General features: G+C 30.2%; 1 protein-coding gene across 3 annotated transcripts in view; it reads right to left on the minus strand.

The window, feature by feature from the left end:
* Positions 1-19080, minus strand: part of LOC142325335 (DNA helicase MCM8-like) — a 66002-nt gene that overhangs the window by 36704 nt on the left and 10218 nt on the right. For all 3 annotated transcript variants that reach the window (XR_012756514.1, XM_075366956.1, XM_075366955.1), the window contains exons 3-7: positions 12270-12425; positions 10376-10611; positions 6873-7011; positions 4774-5030; positions 965-1069 (exon numbers count right to left, since the gene is read on the minus strand). Coding sequence is in view for 2 of the 3 variants with exons in the window: in XM_075366956.1 (XP_075223071.1) it covers positions 965-1069; positions 4774-5030; positions 6873-7011; positions 10376-10611; positions 12270-12425 (893 nt within the window). In the remaining variant the exon portion in view is untranslated. The remainder of the gene's footprint in view (positions 1-964; positions 1070-4773; positions 5031-6872; positions 7012-10375; positions 10612-12269; positions 12426-19080) is intronic.

A 19080-nucleotide genomic window follows, 5' to 3' on the forward strand; every position in this document is an offset into this window, starting at 1 on the left:
TCAGTTTTAGCTCTTTATTATGTTAGTAAATAGTTTGATTGTTTTTTAATTATGAATTTATTTCAAACATTTAACAAATTTTCTCATTATTTACATACAGCCTAGATACTAATGAATAAAAAGGTGTAATTTCATTTAAAGTAAAACTGAATTAATAATAAATGTAAATGATTGAATAAAAGAAATCAATACAGAAAAAAATCTAAATATATTTTATCATAAAAGTTGACAAATAAATATAAAAATTAATATTTTCTAACTTCAAAACCAAAATTATTTAAATCTCAGTAATATATATTTTTAAAAAACCCACAATTGAAAAGCTTTGAGTTACATTAGATGTTTACTAAATATGTTTCATCACATAAGTAAATAAAATTCTACTTACAAATGATAAGAGAAAATAAACATGACTGTAAATATCAAACACAATTGTTGTGAATAATATATCAATTTTAATGGTTAAATAACTGACATTTCTATTAGTTTAAGGCAGAGTTTTCAGTAGGCTTTCATTTTATTTATAATTAGTATCTATACACTTTAAAGGAAATCCCTCATCTAATGTAATGTGTTATGTTGTGTTGAAATGATTACAAAAATAGTCTATTTAATGTTTAAATTTTAACTTCATGAATGTATGGAAATTTTAATTACATTACTTCATTTCATCAACTTGAAAAAGAATATGATGTAACAGGAAATAGAGAACTATAAATTTTTTTAAGAAAATATTTTTACCAAAGATTGTATTTATATAACAATAATAATAAAGAATTTATATACAAAATTCAAACATTTTTATGAGGAAAAAATACTAATAAATGAATATGGTTTTTCCACTATTTACCTATTTATTTTTTTATGTATTTCTAAGAATTCACACTTATTCACTTCAAAATACATAAATGTAAGTAATAAATCAACAAAACAAACTTAAATAACATAGAGGTCAAACACACACCTTGACTATTCCTGTTATAGTGACGACATCACCTGGTAAACAAGAATCGACTAATTCTTCAACTAATTCACACTCAACAGTACGAGGTACACGTCCACCATCAAGCTAAAATTAAAAAAATATATTGATTTAACTAATTTCACTCTGCATTAATTATAAATTGCTAATTAGGTAATTATGTAAAATAATATATAAACTGGAATGTAATAAAATAAACAGTAAAATTAATATCCTACATAGAATTGTTCTTTAAAATCTAAAAGTCACTATAAATATACCTGAAAAAAAACATTAAGTTAAACTGTTATTTTAACATCATAATTCCCAAAGTAAGTAGTACTTAAGTTCACCAAAAGAAAAAAAAATTGTAAAGAGAATATCTTCTTCAAAGAGTAATTAAAAATCTGAAAGATGATTTATGTGAAACATGATTGAAAAAAGGATAGGATAGCTTTAATTAAACACCAGCCTTTAATTATCAGAATGTCTTTAGTTAAACAAGTATTATAATAATAATGTGCAAGAATGCAGTTAAATTTACAGAAAATGCATCAAATTTTTATGAATTTGCATTAATGAGAACCTGATTCTAAATCCAGAATTTACATTTTGTAGTATAGTGTAAAACTTTCTTTTTCTTCTTCTTTTGATTAGATCTTTTTAAAACTCATTACATTTTCTTTCTTCTTTTCCTCTTCTTTTCAATAGTTTTTCATTCTTGCCAAGGCTCTTCTGTAAATTTTCTGAACTGTTCTTTAGTTTTTCCTTTAATTTGAAATCTTCAATTATTTTTTGAAAATATTCTGTTATTATTTTTTTCCAATCTTTATTTCCTTTTTTAGGTCTTGGTTTACCTTCCGGTGCCACCCTACATTTGATTCTCTATCTTTGTAAAAGTTAAATAACTATTTTATAAGTTTATTGTCACGCACAAAATCTTTATTAAAAAATAAAATCTTTTAAACGGCATCAACTGTTAGGCATAGTTTTGACCTTATAGTATTTTCTTACCCTAGTGGTTCTGATGTTCGATGCCCTTCAATTTCAAAAATATTATTACCTGAAACATTCCAGGAGCAGAACATCAAGCAGTTTACCATCTTACCTAGGATCCAATCAAATGTTTTCATCTTTATTTTTTAATGTTGCATTTAAGTTATTTTTAAATTATATCAATGTTGACTTAACTTTGGTAATCTATGAGAATAGATGTGGTTCAACCAATGAGATTTTATCATGATTCAACTATCTTCTATTAATAATATAATGTGAAATTAAATGTAATAATTTTTACTTTGGAATGACGACTATTACTACTATACTTGTGTTTAAAATCATTTTTCAAATGTTTTAAGAGCATGAATGTGCCTATAAATATTGAGATTTGAATTCAGTCTATTTAGAAAGAGTAAAGTAAGGAAAAATTTGGCAACCTTGAGACAGATGTTTAAATTCTATTTGAAGGTAATAACAAAAGAAGAAACTGCAAAATTACAATGGTAAAATTTTGTATTTAAGAAAATAAAATAAAAAAGAAATGAATGGATAACAGTTTTAAAAGGAGATTTATTGTGTGCTGAAAAACTTTATGAAGTGTTAATTCTAAAACTTAGTACAGCTGTGGAACTGCACTATTATGCACTGTCTTTTATGTTGAGTTATGTAATGATTTTCAGTTATCATTTTCACGTGCAGTTTCCAGTTCTAACTATAACTACGTTTATTTGAAGGATGATGAACTTCTCCATCTCTTTCTAGTCTATAAACACCTTTTTCTATTAGCTCCTCCCTCATTTCAAAACATTTTACACCTCTGCTCTACAAAATTTTTTAAACCATTTAGTCACCTTCTCTTAGTATCCTTCCTAACATTTCCATCTCATGTATTCTCCTAGATAATCCTTCCTTCTTCTAATTTCTTTACACGTTTGAACAATCTCATCCTTGATATGTCAAGTTTTCTTGTAAAAATTTTAGAACTCTTGACAATTCATTCTTCATCTGGCCACTTCTAAGTTTATATTTTACTGGTGCCCCCTCATTTTCATAACCCATGTGTTTCTGCTAAATATGGAGGTATTGGGAAGTAAAATGTTTAATATATCATGTTCTTACTTTTCTGGGATACATCCAAATTTCAGATCAGACCCCATAGTTTTGAATAATAAATGTGTTTGTATATTCCTCTTATTCATTCCTACACTCTCTTCTAACAAAGGTCCAACTTTTCAGGTACCAATAATGAACCTTATGGCTCAGAAGACCTCAGTATTATACGAGAAGTTATCTCTAAAGTAAAAACCATTTCATTGTAAAAATATTTATTCTGAAAACTTTATAAATATTTTTTTATTTCTTTTAAACTACATACCTTATACTAATGCTTCTCTATATAATCGCCACATGAATTAAGACATTTATCATAGCAATACACCAGCTTCAATACACCCTATTCTTCTGCTGCCAGTCCATTTAGCCACTGATTAACAGCATTTTTAAGTTCATAGTCACCCATGATTTGGGTGACTTTTGAGTTACCACTCAAAAATTCTTTCAATTTCCCAAACAAATGGCAATCAGAATGAACTAAGTCCAGACTACATGATGGGTGATTGTAAATTCCCAACCAAATGTTCTCAGTAAATAACGTGTCAAACCCGCAACATGTGGACATAATACATTATTGTGCAGCAGGACGATGCCATTAGTCAGCTGCCCATGTCACCAATTCTGAATGGCATGCCATAACTTACAGAGTTTTGCAGTAGGCTTCTGCATTTATAGTCATTTCACGCGGCATGAAATCAGTTGGCAGTATGCCAAACCGATCCCAAAAGACTGTGGTCATCAGTTTGCATCCAAATGTCTGTGGCTTGACCTTTGTTGGTCTGGTTGGTGATTGAGGATGATGCCATTCACTTGACTGCCATTTCTCTCAGGCGTGTAGTATGAACTCCATGTTTCACTGCTGGTAACAATTAAATTAAGGAACTCATCACCTTTTTCTCTGTAGCACATCAAAAATTCCAAAGCAGATCCTGTTTGGATTTTTTATGACATTCCGTTAAGACGTGCGGCACCCAACATGCACAAACCTTTCTGAAACCTAAATGGTCATGAACAATGTGATCGATAACAGCTCTTGAAACATCAGAAAAGGCCAGATCGGAAATAGTTAACAGACGATCTTTTCTGATTTCATCATCGATGCGTTGCAACAAGTCCTTGGTGATTATTGAGGGCTTCTCCGAATGTTCTTCATCATGCACATTAATACTGTTATTTCTAAACTTATCACACCATTTTCAGATGTTTCTTTCATTCATTACATTTTCACCGTACACAGCAACCAACTGCCTATGAATTTCAACCAATTTAACATTTTGACGGTTTAAAAAACGTATGACTCCACATATTTTACATTCAGCAGCAACATAGATTTTCCTATTCATCTTATAACATAATAACTCACACATAATCAAAGATACTATAACGCAACAACTTACAGACAACAATGCAGTGTGCATATTACTAGCGTGGCCATGAATGACACAGGTTAGCCAACCTTAAGGAGAGAAATCTCTCAGCTGTCTTTACTTTACAGATATCCCTCGTAATTAATATATATATTCAACTAAATAGCAGTAATGTAAAAACAGTGTAGTTTTTAATATATTTTAACTACTGCAAGGTACCATTTTCAAAAATATTTATTAATATTTTACTATTTTTAGGCATAGTATTATACTTTATTTGTAATTTTTTTTTTTTTGTTATATGAAAAGATATAATGCTTTATGATTACCAACCTGATCATCAGAAATTATCTCTTGGATTTTAACTGTCTGCCAGTTAACAGTTTGTGTAAAATTAGATGAACAGAGTGGAGTAAATGTACGACATAAACAGCCTTGAGCTGAACATGATGTAGGTAAAGTGTATGAACCTTCAGGTTGTTGGACACACTGTATCTTGCTACATTTATTACAAGAAAAAGCTAACCATGTACATAATAATTTAATATTCCCAACTCGTATTACAGTGCCTTTTATCGATACTAATTTACCTGAAATGTAAATATAAAATAAATCAAAGTTGAATGAAATCTGTTTAATAAAATACATAACTTTTTAAACGCATATAATAATGTAGAAAATGATATAATTTTATTTATTAACAAAATAAAAAATACTTAATAAGTATTTTTTTCTGAAGAATGCAGTGATTGACTTATTATTCACAGAATGAGAATTCATATAAGTAAATGGATAAAATAAAATCAGCATTTAAGAATATCATCATTAAATTAAACTTATCATCATAAAAACTAATCAAAGAAAAATACATTATCATAATATGGTTATCTAGCTAAGGCAGGCTCCCTGTACCATGACTGTCTCCATTCTCCTCTGATCAGACTTTGAGCTCCTGACAACTCCCACCTCCATTTACAGATGCTCACTGTTGGTAAAGCAATAATTGATGAAACACTGAACCTGTCAAATTTAGTCTCATCAACAGTGAGATATGTAGTGTGATTGTTTTATTAAAGGAAGGAAATGGTACTGTTATGAGCGACAATGCTGTGAGAAATTCAAAGAAACACAAATATGCATGGTGGGAGTGGAAATTATGACAATCACTCGATCTGATGGGCTTATAAAAAGTTGAACAATTACGGTATGATAAAAAATGCTTTATGATTTTTAAGTTTTTTGATGAACATCCAAAAATTTTTATAACACTTCATTGGATTACAACAGACAAGTTGGCCTTATGTAAATTTAGTGCAAGATGGCAACAAAACAAATGACTGATGTGCACAAAACTCAGGTAGCTGCTGAGGAGTTGTGCACTACAGTTGAAATGGGGATTAATATTTGTGAATGTAGAGACCAAGAAACAGTCCAAATAGTTGATACATATTTGTTCACCAAACAAGCCACATTAATTTGAATTACAAGGAAATTTTGTAAATAGAATTCATGGAATCTGGGACGGCAACAATGTCAGAAATTTATTGCAAAACAATGAGTTAAGTTTAGGGGACAATCCTAAAGAGTGTGGAATAATTGTGAAGGATAGTGTTCCTTTACATGACAATACATGACTCCACTCTGCAGATCCACTCCATAAGCTTTACTCGAGTAGTTCAAGAAAGAGTCCCACTGTAGCTCAGAGTTGGTGCCGGATGACTACCTCTCTTCTCTGAAATGAAGTCTACCTAGTGCTCTGATACCAAACAGAAGCTCATGAACAATTAGTAACTGGCTGTGTGTCCAAGTGGTTTAATTCTTTACTGACAATCAAAGGTTGGTGTGTAGTGTGATAAATGACAATGTGGATGATGATCATCATGTGGAAAAGTAATGTAAAAAATGTATACGTATAATACTATCTATTATCTATTGCTATGTATATACTATCTATCTTTATGCTCATCTATTAATTATTTTTTTACCTCACAATCAAAAGACAATTACTGAATAGTCATTGAATAGAATATTTTTGGTTTTATACTCAATATTCAATACTTCACAATGTTAAATGAAATAAAAACACTAATATAGTCGAAAATTAAGTGATGTAAAATAAATTCAACATTAGCAATTTTTTCAGATAATTTGATAGAAATACATATGACTGACTCGTAACTCTCAAGGAGCATAATTGACGCTTATTCCTGTAGTTTTTGTAATGAAGGTAATTCCACCAGATCATGTTATTGATATTACTGCTCATTAAATTCTATCATTTTAATCATAAATATCAACAGAATTTTAATTTATTGGTTCATGATCACAATCTGAAAAGATGACTTATACATTCAAAAAATAGTACACCTTGCTTTTTTAATTGTATAGTTGATCTAAGAAGTTAATAGAAATAGCATAAGTAGCTTTCTTACCATATGAATTAGATGCCAAATCCTTCAATTGTAAAACTGGTTCATGATTTAACACTCGTGCTCTGATAATAGGAAGAGTAATATCAGAAACCTTTCCTCCATTTTTTGAAACATGTTTCTCTAGTTCATCAAGAATAAACTATAAATACAAAAATAATATTATTTATGAATAATCATAAAAGTTTAACATAAAGTAAATTAAGATATTATGTTTTTTTTTTACAAGATCAAACATGCAATAAAATTTTGGCAGTTTAAATTTAGATAGCTAAAATGGCATTGCAAGAGTAAGTTCAAGCTCACCATTTATTAATGATATGCAACTGAAATCTCCTTCACCTACTACAAGGTAATCACAGGTACTTAAAGCTAGTCATAGTTACCTAAAGTTCAGGTGAAATTTTAGATTATGAAAAAAATGATAATGGGATTTTTTGTATTAAAGTAGACTGCATGAAAGGCTTGGATGATAATCTGTTTGATTTGAGACTATAAGGGTGTTTTTTTAAACAAACTTAGTAAAATGAATAATCACAGAGAATTGTGAACTATGTATTTCTTTTATTGGGCAATAGCAAGATTAATGCAGGATGTTCAGATCAGATGGGACTTTTAAACAAAGCACTGGAAGACTCAACTAAAATGTATTTTCACACTTGTGCTTAAGCAAAACTTAGCTGTTAAGGTATTTCAGCCATAAGTTGTAAATCTATCTAACACCCTTGCTGTTAATTAATGTGAACTTAACTTCTTTCCATGCTACAAGTTTTTTAGTGATAAAATTGATTCTCACAAATTTTTAGTGATAATTATTGATCCTGAGGAGATGAATTTCATGATTGATCACAAACAGTAATCTTCTTTGAAAAATATTTTTTGTTTGCAGAATTCAAATCAAATAAAGAAAGAAATTCTTCCTTTCTTTCTTTATCTATCGAGTGAATTCTGGTAATGTTTATATTGGAATTTTTCAGAATATATGTTCCATCATCAAATACGCATTCCACAGAGGTCATTGCATCATTAAAACTAAAATAAATAAACAAACACAGTTCACTGCACAATTAAATATTATAAATTATATTAAAGAAGTGCACTTAGAAATATCCATCATGGACTATATTACATCATCGTTTGAATTTGCGTATAACTAGATTGTGTTGTAGAATAAGTTGAATGGAAAATGTAACTGGTAATTTTAAAATAAGTTCTGATTATTGCTTTGTAGATTTAAATTCTTCAACAACCTTTATATAATGGCTTCAAAGTATTACTTCTCATACTAATAATTAATTTATTGTCAGAATTCATTAAATGTTTGTTAATCAATAAGTTGACATATGTTTTGATACGATTTCTGTTTAAGAGCATTGTTACAGTTCCACATAAAGAATTTACTTTGCAAGAGTAGTATCTTTCATGTAATGGGAAGTAGATGTGTCTTCATCTTCTATCTCTTTTTCTAAATAAACTTTCAGTCAGGGAGTAGTATCTTCATTTTCTTCTGCGGTTCAACTTGCTATTTTCTGTTTTTTATTGTAATTAAATGTTAATTGCTATTTAATGTTTTCTGTTCTTCTTCCTATATTTTTCTTCATATTATCAAACCACTTCCTACTTGGTCTTTCACTTATTCTCTTCTCTTTTATCCTAATCGAAAATAGTACTTTTTCTACATTTATTTATATTAACTGTTTCTATATTTATTAATATTTTATATTTACATATGCTTTCACACAGCTGCATTTCTTACATGTTATTGTTTTCTGTGACAAATTTTACAAGGTTTTACTTTCTTCTAATTTGTATTTTATTCTTCTCGACTTAATCATTATATATGTCTAAGTCTCATTGTTATAAAATAAGTTGAAAGCAGCTCTTTCTTTTTGAAAAACTCTTCCTCTAGCACACTATTTCTATCAGTTGTACTTTTTCACTGAATTTATCAAGATTCCTATCCACTGTTAGTTTGCATCCTGAGTTCTTAAAACTACTTATAATTATGAATGATTTTCCAGTTCCTTGCTTATGTTTACTTATTTATACATAACTAGCATTTCCTTGTCACCACCAATTTTTTATTTATTTTGTTTTTTAGTAAAGCAACTGGAGATAGATGCAGCCAGTTGCATCGCACAGACAGTAATAGTGGCTGTGTTGGCTGATACCCTTAAAAAATTGAAATTCAAAAAACGTTAAAAATGGTTTTTAAAGCTATATCTAAAGAATATTTGCAAGCCCAAAAAAATAGAGCATCCTTGCCACGGCTTCACCTGTGCTATATGGTTACTTGTGTTTCCCATCACAGTCACGGGAATATTTAGCGAGTCATGGCTCACCCTTCCCATCTAGTCAGAGGGCTCTGTCCCTTGGGACTCACTGTGTTCATTAAGTTCATGCTTTTTAGAATAATAATGATAAATAAAAAAAAGCCTATTCAATTTATAAAAAAATATCAGTATATTGTAATTTCTTCAGAGAAATAGTTTGGTCAGTACAGGGCCTGAAACTTTGAGTGGTTTAAGAATGTGGGTTTCAAGACAGTCAGTCTTCATCTTAAAAATATTAGTTATAACTGGTTACCCATAGTTTGTATGGGTAAAAATGTATTTTGCCTGGTTCTTAGCATTACCCGAAAAAACCATTAGGAGGTGACCATACTTTGTTTCTCATTTTTTTAAAAACGTTTAATTACTTTTATTTTATGTGTTTTTAGTCATGTAACTGCAGGCAGGTGCAGGCAGTCATGTCCATATACAGTAACAGTGGCTGTGTTGGTTGAGACACACTATACACTGTCAAATCTCTTAAAAAATCAAAATTGAAAAAACCTGAAGATGATTTATAGATATTTATCTGAAGAGTATTTCCAAGTGCCAATCTAGTGAATATCTTGTTGGGGAAAATTTGTATTGTTTTTACTTTTTACCTTTTTCATCCCTTTCAAGGTCAAAATTTGAAAAATCTAAAAACTGGTTTTTAGATATTTACATGAAGATTACACATACCAAAAATCAAGCCGATATTTTCATTTGTTACTGAGAAATTAAAAAAAATAGTCAATTTCACTGTTACTCCATTTTAACCCTTTAAACTTGGAATTTCAAAAACTCCTTTCTTAGTGTGCACCTACACTGTAAGAACATGTATAGAAATTTTCATTCATTTATCTTCAGTAGTTTTGCTGGGCATTGATGAATGAATGAATCAGTCAGCCAGTCAGGACAAGTTGCTTTATAAATACAGATAACAAAATTAAATATGATAACAACATTTATATATGTTGTTATATAAGAATTTTTAAGAATCAGGTTTATTATCTTACAGCATAATCAAAATATAAATACACAGAAAATGATTCTTCAAGGTCAATATTAACTTACAATCCACCTACAAACAACATTCAGAGATTTACATTACATATGTGTTTAATTACATCTAATAAGTAAAGAAAATGACAAAAACAACAAAATATAACATATAAAAATAATTCTTATACACACCTGGTGCATAGAAAGTGACAAGCAATTTAAAGTATAATCCGGATTATTATTTAAGTCATTTTGAAAATCAGACCATTCTTTTAAAAACTCTTTATCATTATTAGTTAAGTATTTTAAATCGATATGAAAATATCTTTTATCCTCGATCTCCACAGTATTAAAAAATTTGTAATTTCTTTTGAAAAACATTTCAACTGCTTTAATTTTATTCACTGTTGGTGAGGCAGTGTTGTATTCTGAAAAAAAGTAGAGTAAACATACTACAAAACATTTCTCAATTAAAATTAAACAGTCATAATTATGTCAGGATTATTAAAGAACAGACCAGATATAAGATATTTATAGATATACCTGATGATAATAATAATAATAATAATAATAATAATAATAATAATAATAAGACGATATGGGGGAAAAAACACAAGTTAAATTTTGGATTCAGCATGAAAATCCAAATGTATCCAAGCCACATAAATCAGAGTGAGAATATTATATAAAATCCTTATTCTGAATCAAAATCAATCTCTGAAAGATTTATAAAAACTGATGAGATGTTTTTAAGATTAAATTAAAGAGATGTTACAACTATGAAGTCTTATATCTTATTAAGAATTTCATATTTACCTAGCCAAGACAGATTTCTACTTATATACCTATACATTTTTTTTTTTTTTATATCCACCTACTCCTCTGGAACGGATCTACAATCAAGTTTGACTCGCGCCAGAGGAGTGTCCTTTACTCTAGCTCGCCTCCCCGCCCGCCGGCTGTATGTCCGGCACGGCAGGTCAGTTCACCGGTTAGCTCTTTTATTTCGTAGGCGGAAATTCCACATACAAGCCGTCATCAGCGAGCGGTTTCTTCTTGACGAGCTTCCTCATCTTTCTTCTTTATAACTGCGGTTATAAACGACGAGATCACATTAAAGTTATCCTCGTTAAGTAGCATTTTATCCACCACATTCTCCGTAGATAATGGCCCTATACGTCTTACACAGGATTGCCTGCTTTCAGTCCAACGGTTACATTCAAATACTACATGTTCAGGGGAATCATAAGCCCCACAGTAAGGACAGTTGTTGTTATCTGCCCTTAGTCTCGCACATAAATAGGACCTGAACGACCCATGCCCTGTAAAAAATTGCGTTATCCAGTAATTTATGTCCCCGAACTTCCTTTCTATCCATGGTCGGATCAAAGGTATCAAACGATGTGTCCATCGTCCCGTGTTGGCTACATCCCAACGATGTTGCCAATTACGCAGCATCTCTTCATATGCTTCTTTAGAAGGTTGTCCACATGCTATACTCACTCGCATCTCCGCCAGTTGTTTAAGCGGAGGAACTCCTGCAATTACGAGTACTGCCTCGGTGGAGACTGAAGAATATGCGCATATCACTCTTAAGCTCATGCGCCATTGAATTCCTTCAAGGGCTCTTCTGTTCTTGTCGGCACGCAGAGCTCTTTCCCAGACTTGTATACCGTAAAGTAAGATGGAATTAACTACGTGAGCGTAAATCTTACGCTTCGCAGTTCTGGATCCTGTCATATTACCGAGTAATCTGCTAAGATTTTTGACCGTATATATTATATACCTATATAATATATAGGTATATAATATATATATAATATATTATATATTATATACCTATACATGAACTGTAACGTATGCACTAATAAAATCTGATTTATTAAGATACTCGTAACTGATCCATAAAAGATTCATAAAAATCAATTATGTTTCCTAGAAACCCACATACATTCTGAAATAAATAATACTACATAAAAAAAAGTAAAAACACTTTTTCACTAACAGTAAATTATACAAATGGTTCATGAAAAGAGTCTTTGTTTTTTGTTTTGTTTTGTATGGAATTAAAATGATTTTTATTTACCTTCCATAGGATGATAAATCTTCCAAGCTTTATAGCGTGATGGTACATGTTCGTAAAATGTATCTATTGAAATCTGAGTTGGTTTTGCTTTAGATGATGTAGGTTGAATATTTTCAGTAGGCACATTATGTTTTGTCTTTTCATTCTGAGAGGAATCTAAATAACAAGACATACAGAAAATACTTTTTCATATACATTTAATAAATTATAATTTAATAGCAATATTAAACATTTTTTCACCAATGTTTAATTTAAATATTTTAAGTAACAGATTGAAAACAATAAAAATTTAATACATTTTAAAACAATACTGAAATAAACATTTTCCTACATATACTTCAGGTTCATAATTAGAGAACAGTGTCTATAGACATCTAAATTCTAGAATTATTATTTAAGAACTAAATTAACAATATAATCCATCATACCAGCATGTTCATATGTTCTCTAGATCTTTCGGCTTACTTGGAAGCCATCATCAGAAGTTAAAATTAATGCATTAAAGTCAAAGTTTAAAAATCATAGTTAAAATTTAAAAACAGTATGACCGTCCCAGTCCTACTAGTATACTACTTTGAGAAATTAATTATTATTTAAGAGTTTTAAATTTATTACATTCATAAAAAAGAAAGAAAATACTCTCATAAAAATGTATTAATAGAAAACCACTTTCAAGCATTTTACTGGATACAATGAATAGTATATGTAAGAATATTTAACTGGATTATCTCTTGAAGTCCCAAGTGAGTGTGATACTGAAGATAATGACTTAATATTAGTACATAATATTAATACTAGTACTTAATATTAGTACTATACTTAATATTAGTACTTAATATTAGTGCTAATGATTTAATATTAGTACATAAACTTACAAAGTACTTCAAATCATCACCTGAAACTTAAGTATTCTTAAGGTGTTCAGGTCTGGGTTTAGGAATTAACATTTATATTTATTTTTAATAAATTACAGTAACTTCTATAAATACATAATATGTAACAATAATTTATATCCATGATGTGACACCAGAATTCTAGCTTTATCCTCAGAAGAGCAATGCTCTTTATAAAATTTTACTCATGAAACTTAAAGTATGAATCAAGGCTGTAATAATTTTTCAACAAGTTTCATACAAACTGGACATGCTGTTCATACATGAAAACCATTTAGGGAGACAGAGAGAGATTGACTAGGTAGACAGCAAGTTCATACTTACAATTACCAATTAAATTACTTAAATTGCTGATTGACCTTTGCCTAATAGCCTGTAATACTGGGTGTGTGGGGTTTCCTGCCAAAACAGGAACCCACTAAAATCCCTCCCCCATCTCAAACGACATGGTGATGGAATCACCATCACCATGTCGGTTTACCATCATCACCACGTGTCTTCAGGATCTCCTGGATTCATCCTCAAATGAAGGCTTTTAGCATCCCACGAGGGCATCCAGCAGCAACAATCCTGATGGACCTCGCTGCCCACCCCTGCGAGCTAGCCTTCCACCCTCATCCTCAGGCTTACTTCCTTTCATCAGAGCCGTTCTTCCTCAGTTTTTTGGCAAGGTTGCATCTGAACCAAACCCCACGTTGGTTCCAACCCTCTTCTGATCCAATCATAGTTTCCATTATTTCTTCTGAAGAAACTTCCCTTTCAAATGGATAGGCCAATGCCTATCAGGGATACCTTAGAAATATATATATATATAAATATATATATATATATATATATCATATTCTTTGCTTCGTGACAGTATTGACACATTGGTGTCTCTTACCTCACTCTGGCATGGAGGTAGACTCCAAACAACCCATGGCCTGTTAATTACTGAGCCATCCAGAAGTCCACCTCCCCGTGCCCCCTGTTTAATCAAGTCCCAATGTAGAGAATTATCCGATGCATACATCTTCCATTACTGTCACTGTCCCACCTCTCTTGCCATCTTCTTATGAGCTCCCTCTTGGCTTTTCCAATATCTACCCAGGTATCTGGCAAGACGCTCCTCCACCAACAAAACTAGCGGCAGCATACCAGTGATCACCAGAGCTGCCCCCAGCAAGGTCATCCTATATGCACCACACACAGTGCCAGCCATCGGTATACACTATGCAACCAAGCTCTATTACATTTCTTCTTCAAGTTATTACAACAAACTGGGGCTGCATATAACATAGTCAAAACAACTGTAGCTGCAATGATCCTTCTTTTGAAGGCTCGAGGGCCAACCACATTCCCCATTAAAGCAACCACCAGATGTAACTCTCTCCGCCTTCTTGCATGTTTCTGTGAGATGTGCGATGAACCCCAGCTGATTGACTTTGGACAGCAAATTCATACTTAAATAAAGTCTTCAGACAGTCTGCACAATGACGCCTATTAATATCACTTTAAAGTCAGTGAAATAATTTAAAAAAATATAAACAAATGTAATTAAAATTATTTGGAAGATTATGCAAAATAAATAAATTAATAACTATGAAGTTATATTTTAAAATGCTTAACTGAAAATTATTTTTTTTTAAATTACTATTAAGAAATGTAAAAGAAAAAAGAAAATATTTAATTGGATTATCATTTTAAGTCAGAAATTCTAAGTCAGAAGTGTGGTGTGACATAATTATGAATACTGAAAATTAGACTTTTCTAGCTACGCCAGTTAAGTTCATTTTTGAAAAACTTCGTGGATATCAACATATTACAAAAACCATGTATTATAATAAATTTTAATGTAATTGACTCATTTTTTTTTTTTATTAAATATAAAATTACCTTTTTGATTATAGTTAAAAATTTGTTACTTTTTATTTTTGAAGCCAAGATGCTAAACAAAATAAAGCAATAAGCAAAATGTTTAATATTAGCATCAGAAATTAAAAAAAAAAAGTTTCTGAAGTTTTGAAAATTTGGGGGCATTTTTAATGCTTAAACTATTCATTAACATCATTTTTAAATAAATTAAAATCAAAATTTAAAAGATTCTTTTGATTTTTTAAAAATTTGTGACCTGCCCATCAGGGGAAAGGCATAAGTTATTTTAGTGACTTAATTGTTAACAAAATACTTTTAAGCTTTTAAAATTTGAAATTGTGAATTGTTTTCCATTTTGGCAGCTCCCATACTCAAAGGAAAGCATTCTAGTAAAATTAATTTTTAAGAAAATTATTCCTTAGTAGTGATAATAAATTTAACAAACAAACTTTTTTAAAGTTGTTTAAAAACTACAAAGAAGCAGCTATAACTGTAAATAAACAACGTTGTAATTATTTAGGAAGGGGTAAAATGTAAATGTAAATATAATATGTAGGTGAAATATGTACATACTTACAAATGTCTGTCACACAAAAATAGATTTTTTGAACATGAAAGCATTGGAATAAAAAACTTTTTCACAAATTATTTGTAATTTATTTAAATGTATTTTTTTTGTTAAATTTTTTTTTAATCTTTCATTACGGCACAAAACTTAAAAAAATGTTTTCTTCATCAACAAGCCTTTAAACAACTATCAAGATTTTTTGCCAATGGCACTCCAGTGGTCTGTGGTAAAAACAAATATTTTTTTTAAATTTAAAACCATCTTGCAAGTTAGTCTGCTGCCCACACGATTGAACCGCTCCAAACTCAACTTTGAAGTACTGGCTCATCCTCCGTATAGTCCTGATCTTGCCCCTTCTGACTACCACTTGTTTGGTCCACTCAAAGAGTCATTAAGGGGCTGTCGATTTACCTCAGACGAAACAGTGAAAGAAGCGACGCATTCCTGGCGTGCAGCCAGGACCGAAAACCTTGTTTTATGAGGGCATCAGGAAGCTTGTGCAACGATGGAACAAGTGCGTTGAAATGCAAGGGTACTATGTTGAAAAATGATGTAGTAAGTTTCCTATTTGTATTCCAATAAAATTTATAACTACATTGCAGATAATAATTGATTTACCCTTGTAATAGTTATGTGAAAAGATATTTTTGCAAAAAATGGCACGCTACGTGGCGCTGGGGGTCGAGATATTTCGAGAAATTGTATTTACGGTCCGATTTAGACAATACTCACAATATACATTAATTACGTGAAAGGGAAAAATTTTGCAAAAACTATACCTGTTAGGTATTGTGATATTTACGAAACAAAATAGATATACATACAGACATCCTTCTTCTATATATATAGAATAAAAGGCAATGTTCCAATGTGTGTTCGCTGTTGACTAAATAAACTACTGAACCAATTTATGCGCGGAAAAATGGGAAAAAAGGAGAAATGACAGAATGGGAAAAAGAAGAAAGGGGTCATTGAAAAGGAAAATGAGGAGAAAAGAAAATTGAAAAAGGGAATGGAGAAAGGGGGAAAGCGGAGAGTGAAAATTGGGAAAGAAACAGCAAATGTTAGAAGAGCTTGACTTTAATTTTTGATAGAATTGTGAGAATCTGATCGTACAAGAATTATTTTTTTCAAGGTCCGATCGGTCGCGAAATAAATGTAAAAATGTACCAATGAAAATTGAAAATGGTTTCTTCTGAACTTTGATGATGCATTTATAAAATATTAATATTACTAACCAACTAAGTTAAATATCATATATTTCTTAGGAACATAAGTTAATTAAGCATACAAATGGGTTAATGCTATTTCTCTTAAAACGGAGTACTTATGTTACCAGAATTAAGATTATTTAACTAAAAAGTTACCATTTTTATTTGCTCATTACAAAAGAAACTGCCATTTTATTTTATAAACTGTATATTGTTCCAATTTTTATATTTACTATTATTATTTCTAATTTCATGCATTTAGTTTTTTTGTTTTGAATCTATTTGTTGAAATTCACTTGGCTTATACTACTTGTTTAACTGCTTATTATTTGCTTTATATTCTTTATGATGTTATTGACCATCATCTTTTTCTGGATTTGCTTTTATAAGTCTTGATAAAATTCACATTAGTGAAAAAAAGCAATAGTATTGGCGAGCGATATAACTACCATTCTTATACCTGCTGTCAAAATGTAGTTTTTTTTTCTTGTAAAACGTAATTGGTAAAAATTATTATTGATCTGTTACTCATTTATCTATATTAGATGATTGACAAGTTAGTTTTATCATGAATTTTGTATGAGAAAGTATATTTCCTTGTGTATTTGTTTACATTCTTCACATTATTTTGATATTCATTGAAGAGTTGGGTAATTTTCAGTGAGTGTGACCTTAACAGTTTAAAATGATGTTTTGTCAATTTTTTTTTAATGAAAAAATGTAATGCACCTTTTTTTTTAGTCAAGTATTTATTTTATTTTTATCTATTTATGTGAAGATAAAGTAATTTGTCAAGAAAATTTAAGTTTGACATCATAATCAGTTTTATGTTCACTATCATTGTATCACAACAGTTAATATTTCTTTCTAAGGCTGGATTTTTTTTAGCCTTTTATGTATTTAAAAATTTTTCTAATTTTCTATTTTTAAAAATCCTCTTGTAAATTATTGACACACACACACACACACACACACATATATATATATATATATAATTTCTGCTTTTCTCTAATTTAGGGAAATATGTATATGTGGAGTTATTATTACGTAATTGTATCATGATCTTATTATTTCACCTTAATGGTATGGATGTTTTAATCACAGATTATTACAAATAATTTATATAAAAATATAAAATTATTATTAATCTGTAATTCTGTTTTTCATTATCTTCCTTACATAAATATGTATGCCGGGTATGGTGTTACATTTAGAAGCTTAATGAATATTTAATACCTTCTAAGAGTTACCTAAGAAAGTTCTTTGTATACTTTTCAATTTCTTGAACCCAGCAGCCCCATTAAAAGTAAAAACATTCTGAAAGTTGAATTTTTTATCACAGTAAAAGTAATAAGGGATTGTACCTGTTATTCAGAAACAAAGATAGAATGTGCTAGGGAAATGTAGCGCTACTTTTTGAAATATTATTTATAAATTTATTAAACTTGTCAACAGATAAATATTATTATTTTTTAAAGGAATTCTTTAATTTAATTTTAAATGGTTGAGGTTGTTTGTGACTTATTGTTAATATTACCTTACTGGGTTAGTGTAGTGGTTAAATTCATCATTGCATTATCAGCTGATCTTTGAAGTCAAGAGGTCTAAGGTTTGAGTGCTTGTAAAGGCTTTTGAGTCATTTTATATGGATTTTAATGGTAGACAGTGGTTACCGGTGTTCTTTGGTAATTGAATTTAAATTAATCACACGTCTCAGGAGTGAATGACCATAGTCTGTTCCAGACTACTATTTTACTGTACATTTACACTTATATTGCACATTGCATTACACCTGCAGCTCTTTGCAAGTCTTTGCAGTCTTTGCAAGCTGGTAGCAGTAATTGCATTTGCCTGTACACACACATACCCAGACCCGACAGTTTCTGGAAAACTGGTTGGAGAAAATATAATACAGGATGTCGGGACCAAAGATATTCAAAAGTAACACCTTATATTAAGAGAACTGGTTAATACAATTTAATAATCTCTTTTTTAATAAACAAAGCAAAATAGCAAATTGCAAAAAACTGAAGGCTTTCTGTTCAGGAGTTACCATCTTTGTTAGTGGTATTGTCAATCGGGAAGATGGTGTCTCAATCTGCGACCAAGGGCACAATTAAAATTTTCCTCTTCGCTGTTTGATTTTAGCCTTAAATTAACATTGTATACCTCGTCCAAGAGGTATTATAACAAATTAAAACTTTGATATTCATTTTTTACACTCGGTTTATTTTAGTGTTATAATGTCTGTTTGGAAAAATTAACTAGACCCTTTGAAAAATTCA

The sequence above is a fragment of the Lycorma delicatula genome, chromosome 5 (assembly GCF_047948215.1).
Source record: "Lycorma delicatula isolate Av1 chromosome 5, ASM4794821v1, whole genome shotgun sequence".
Classification (NCBI taxonomy): Eukaryota; Metazoa; Arthropoda; class Insecta; order Hemiptera; family Fulgoridae; genus Lycorma; species Lycorma delicatula.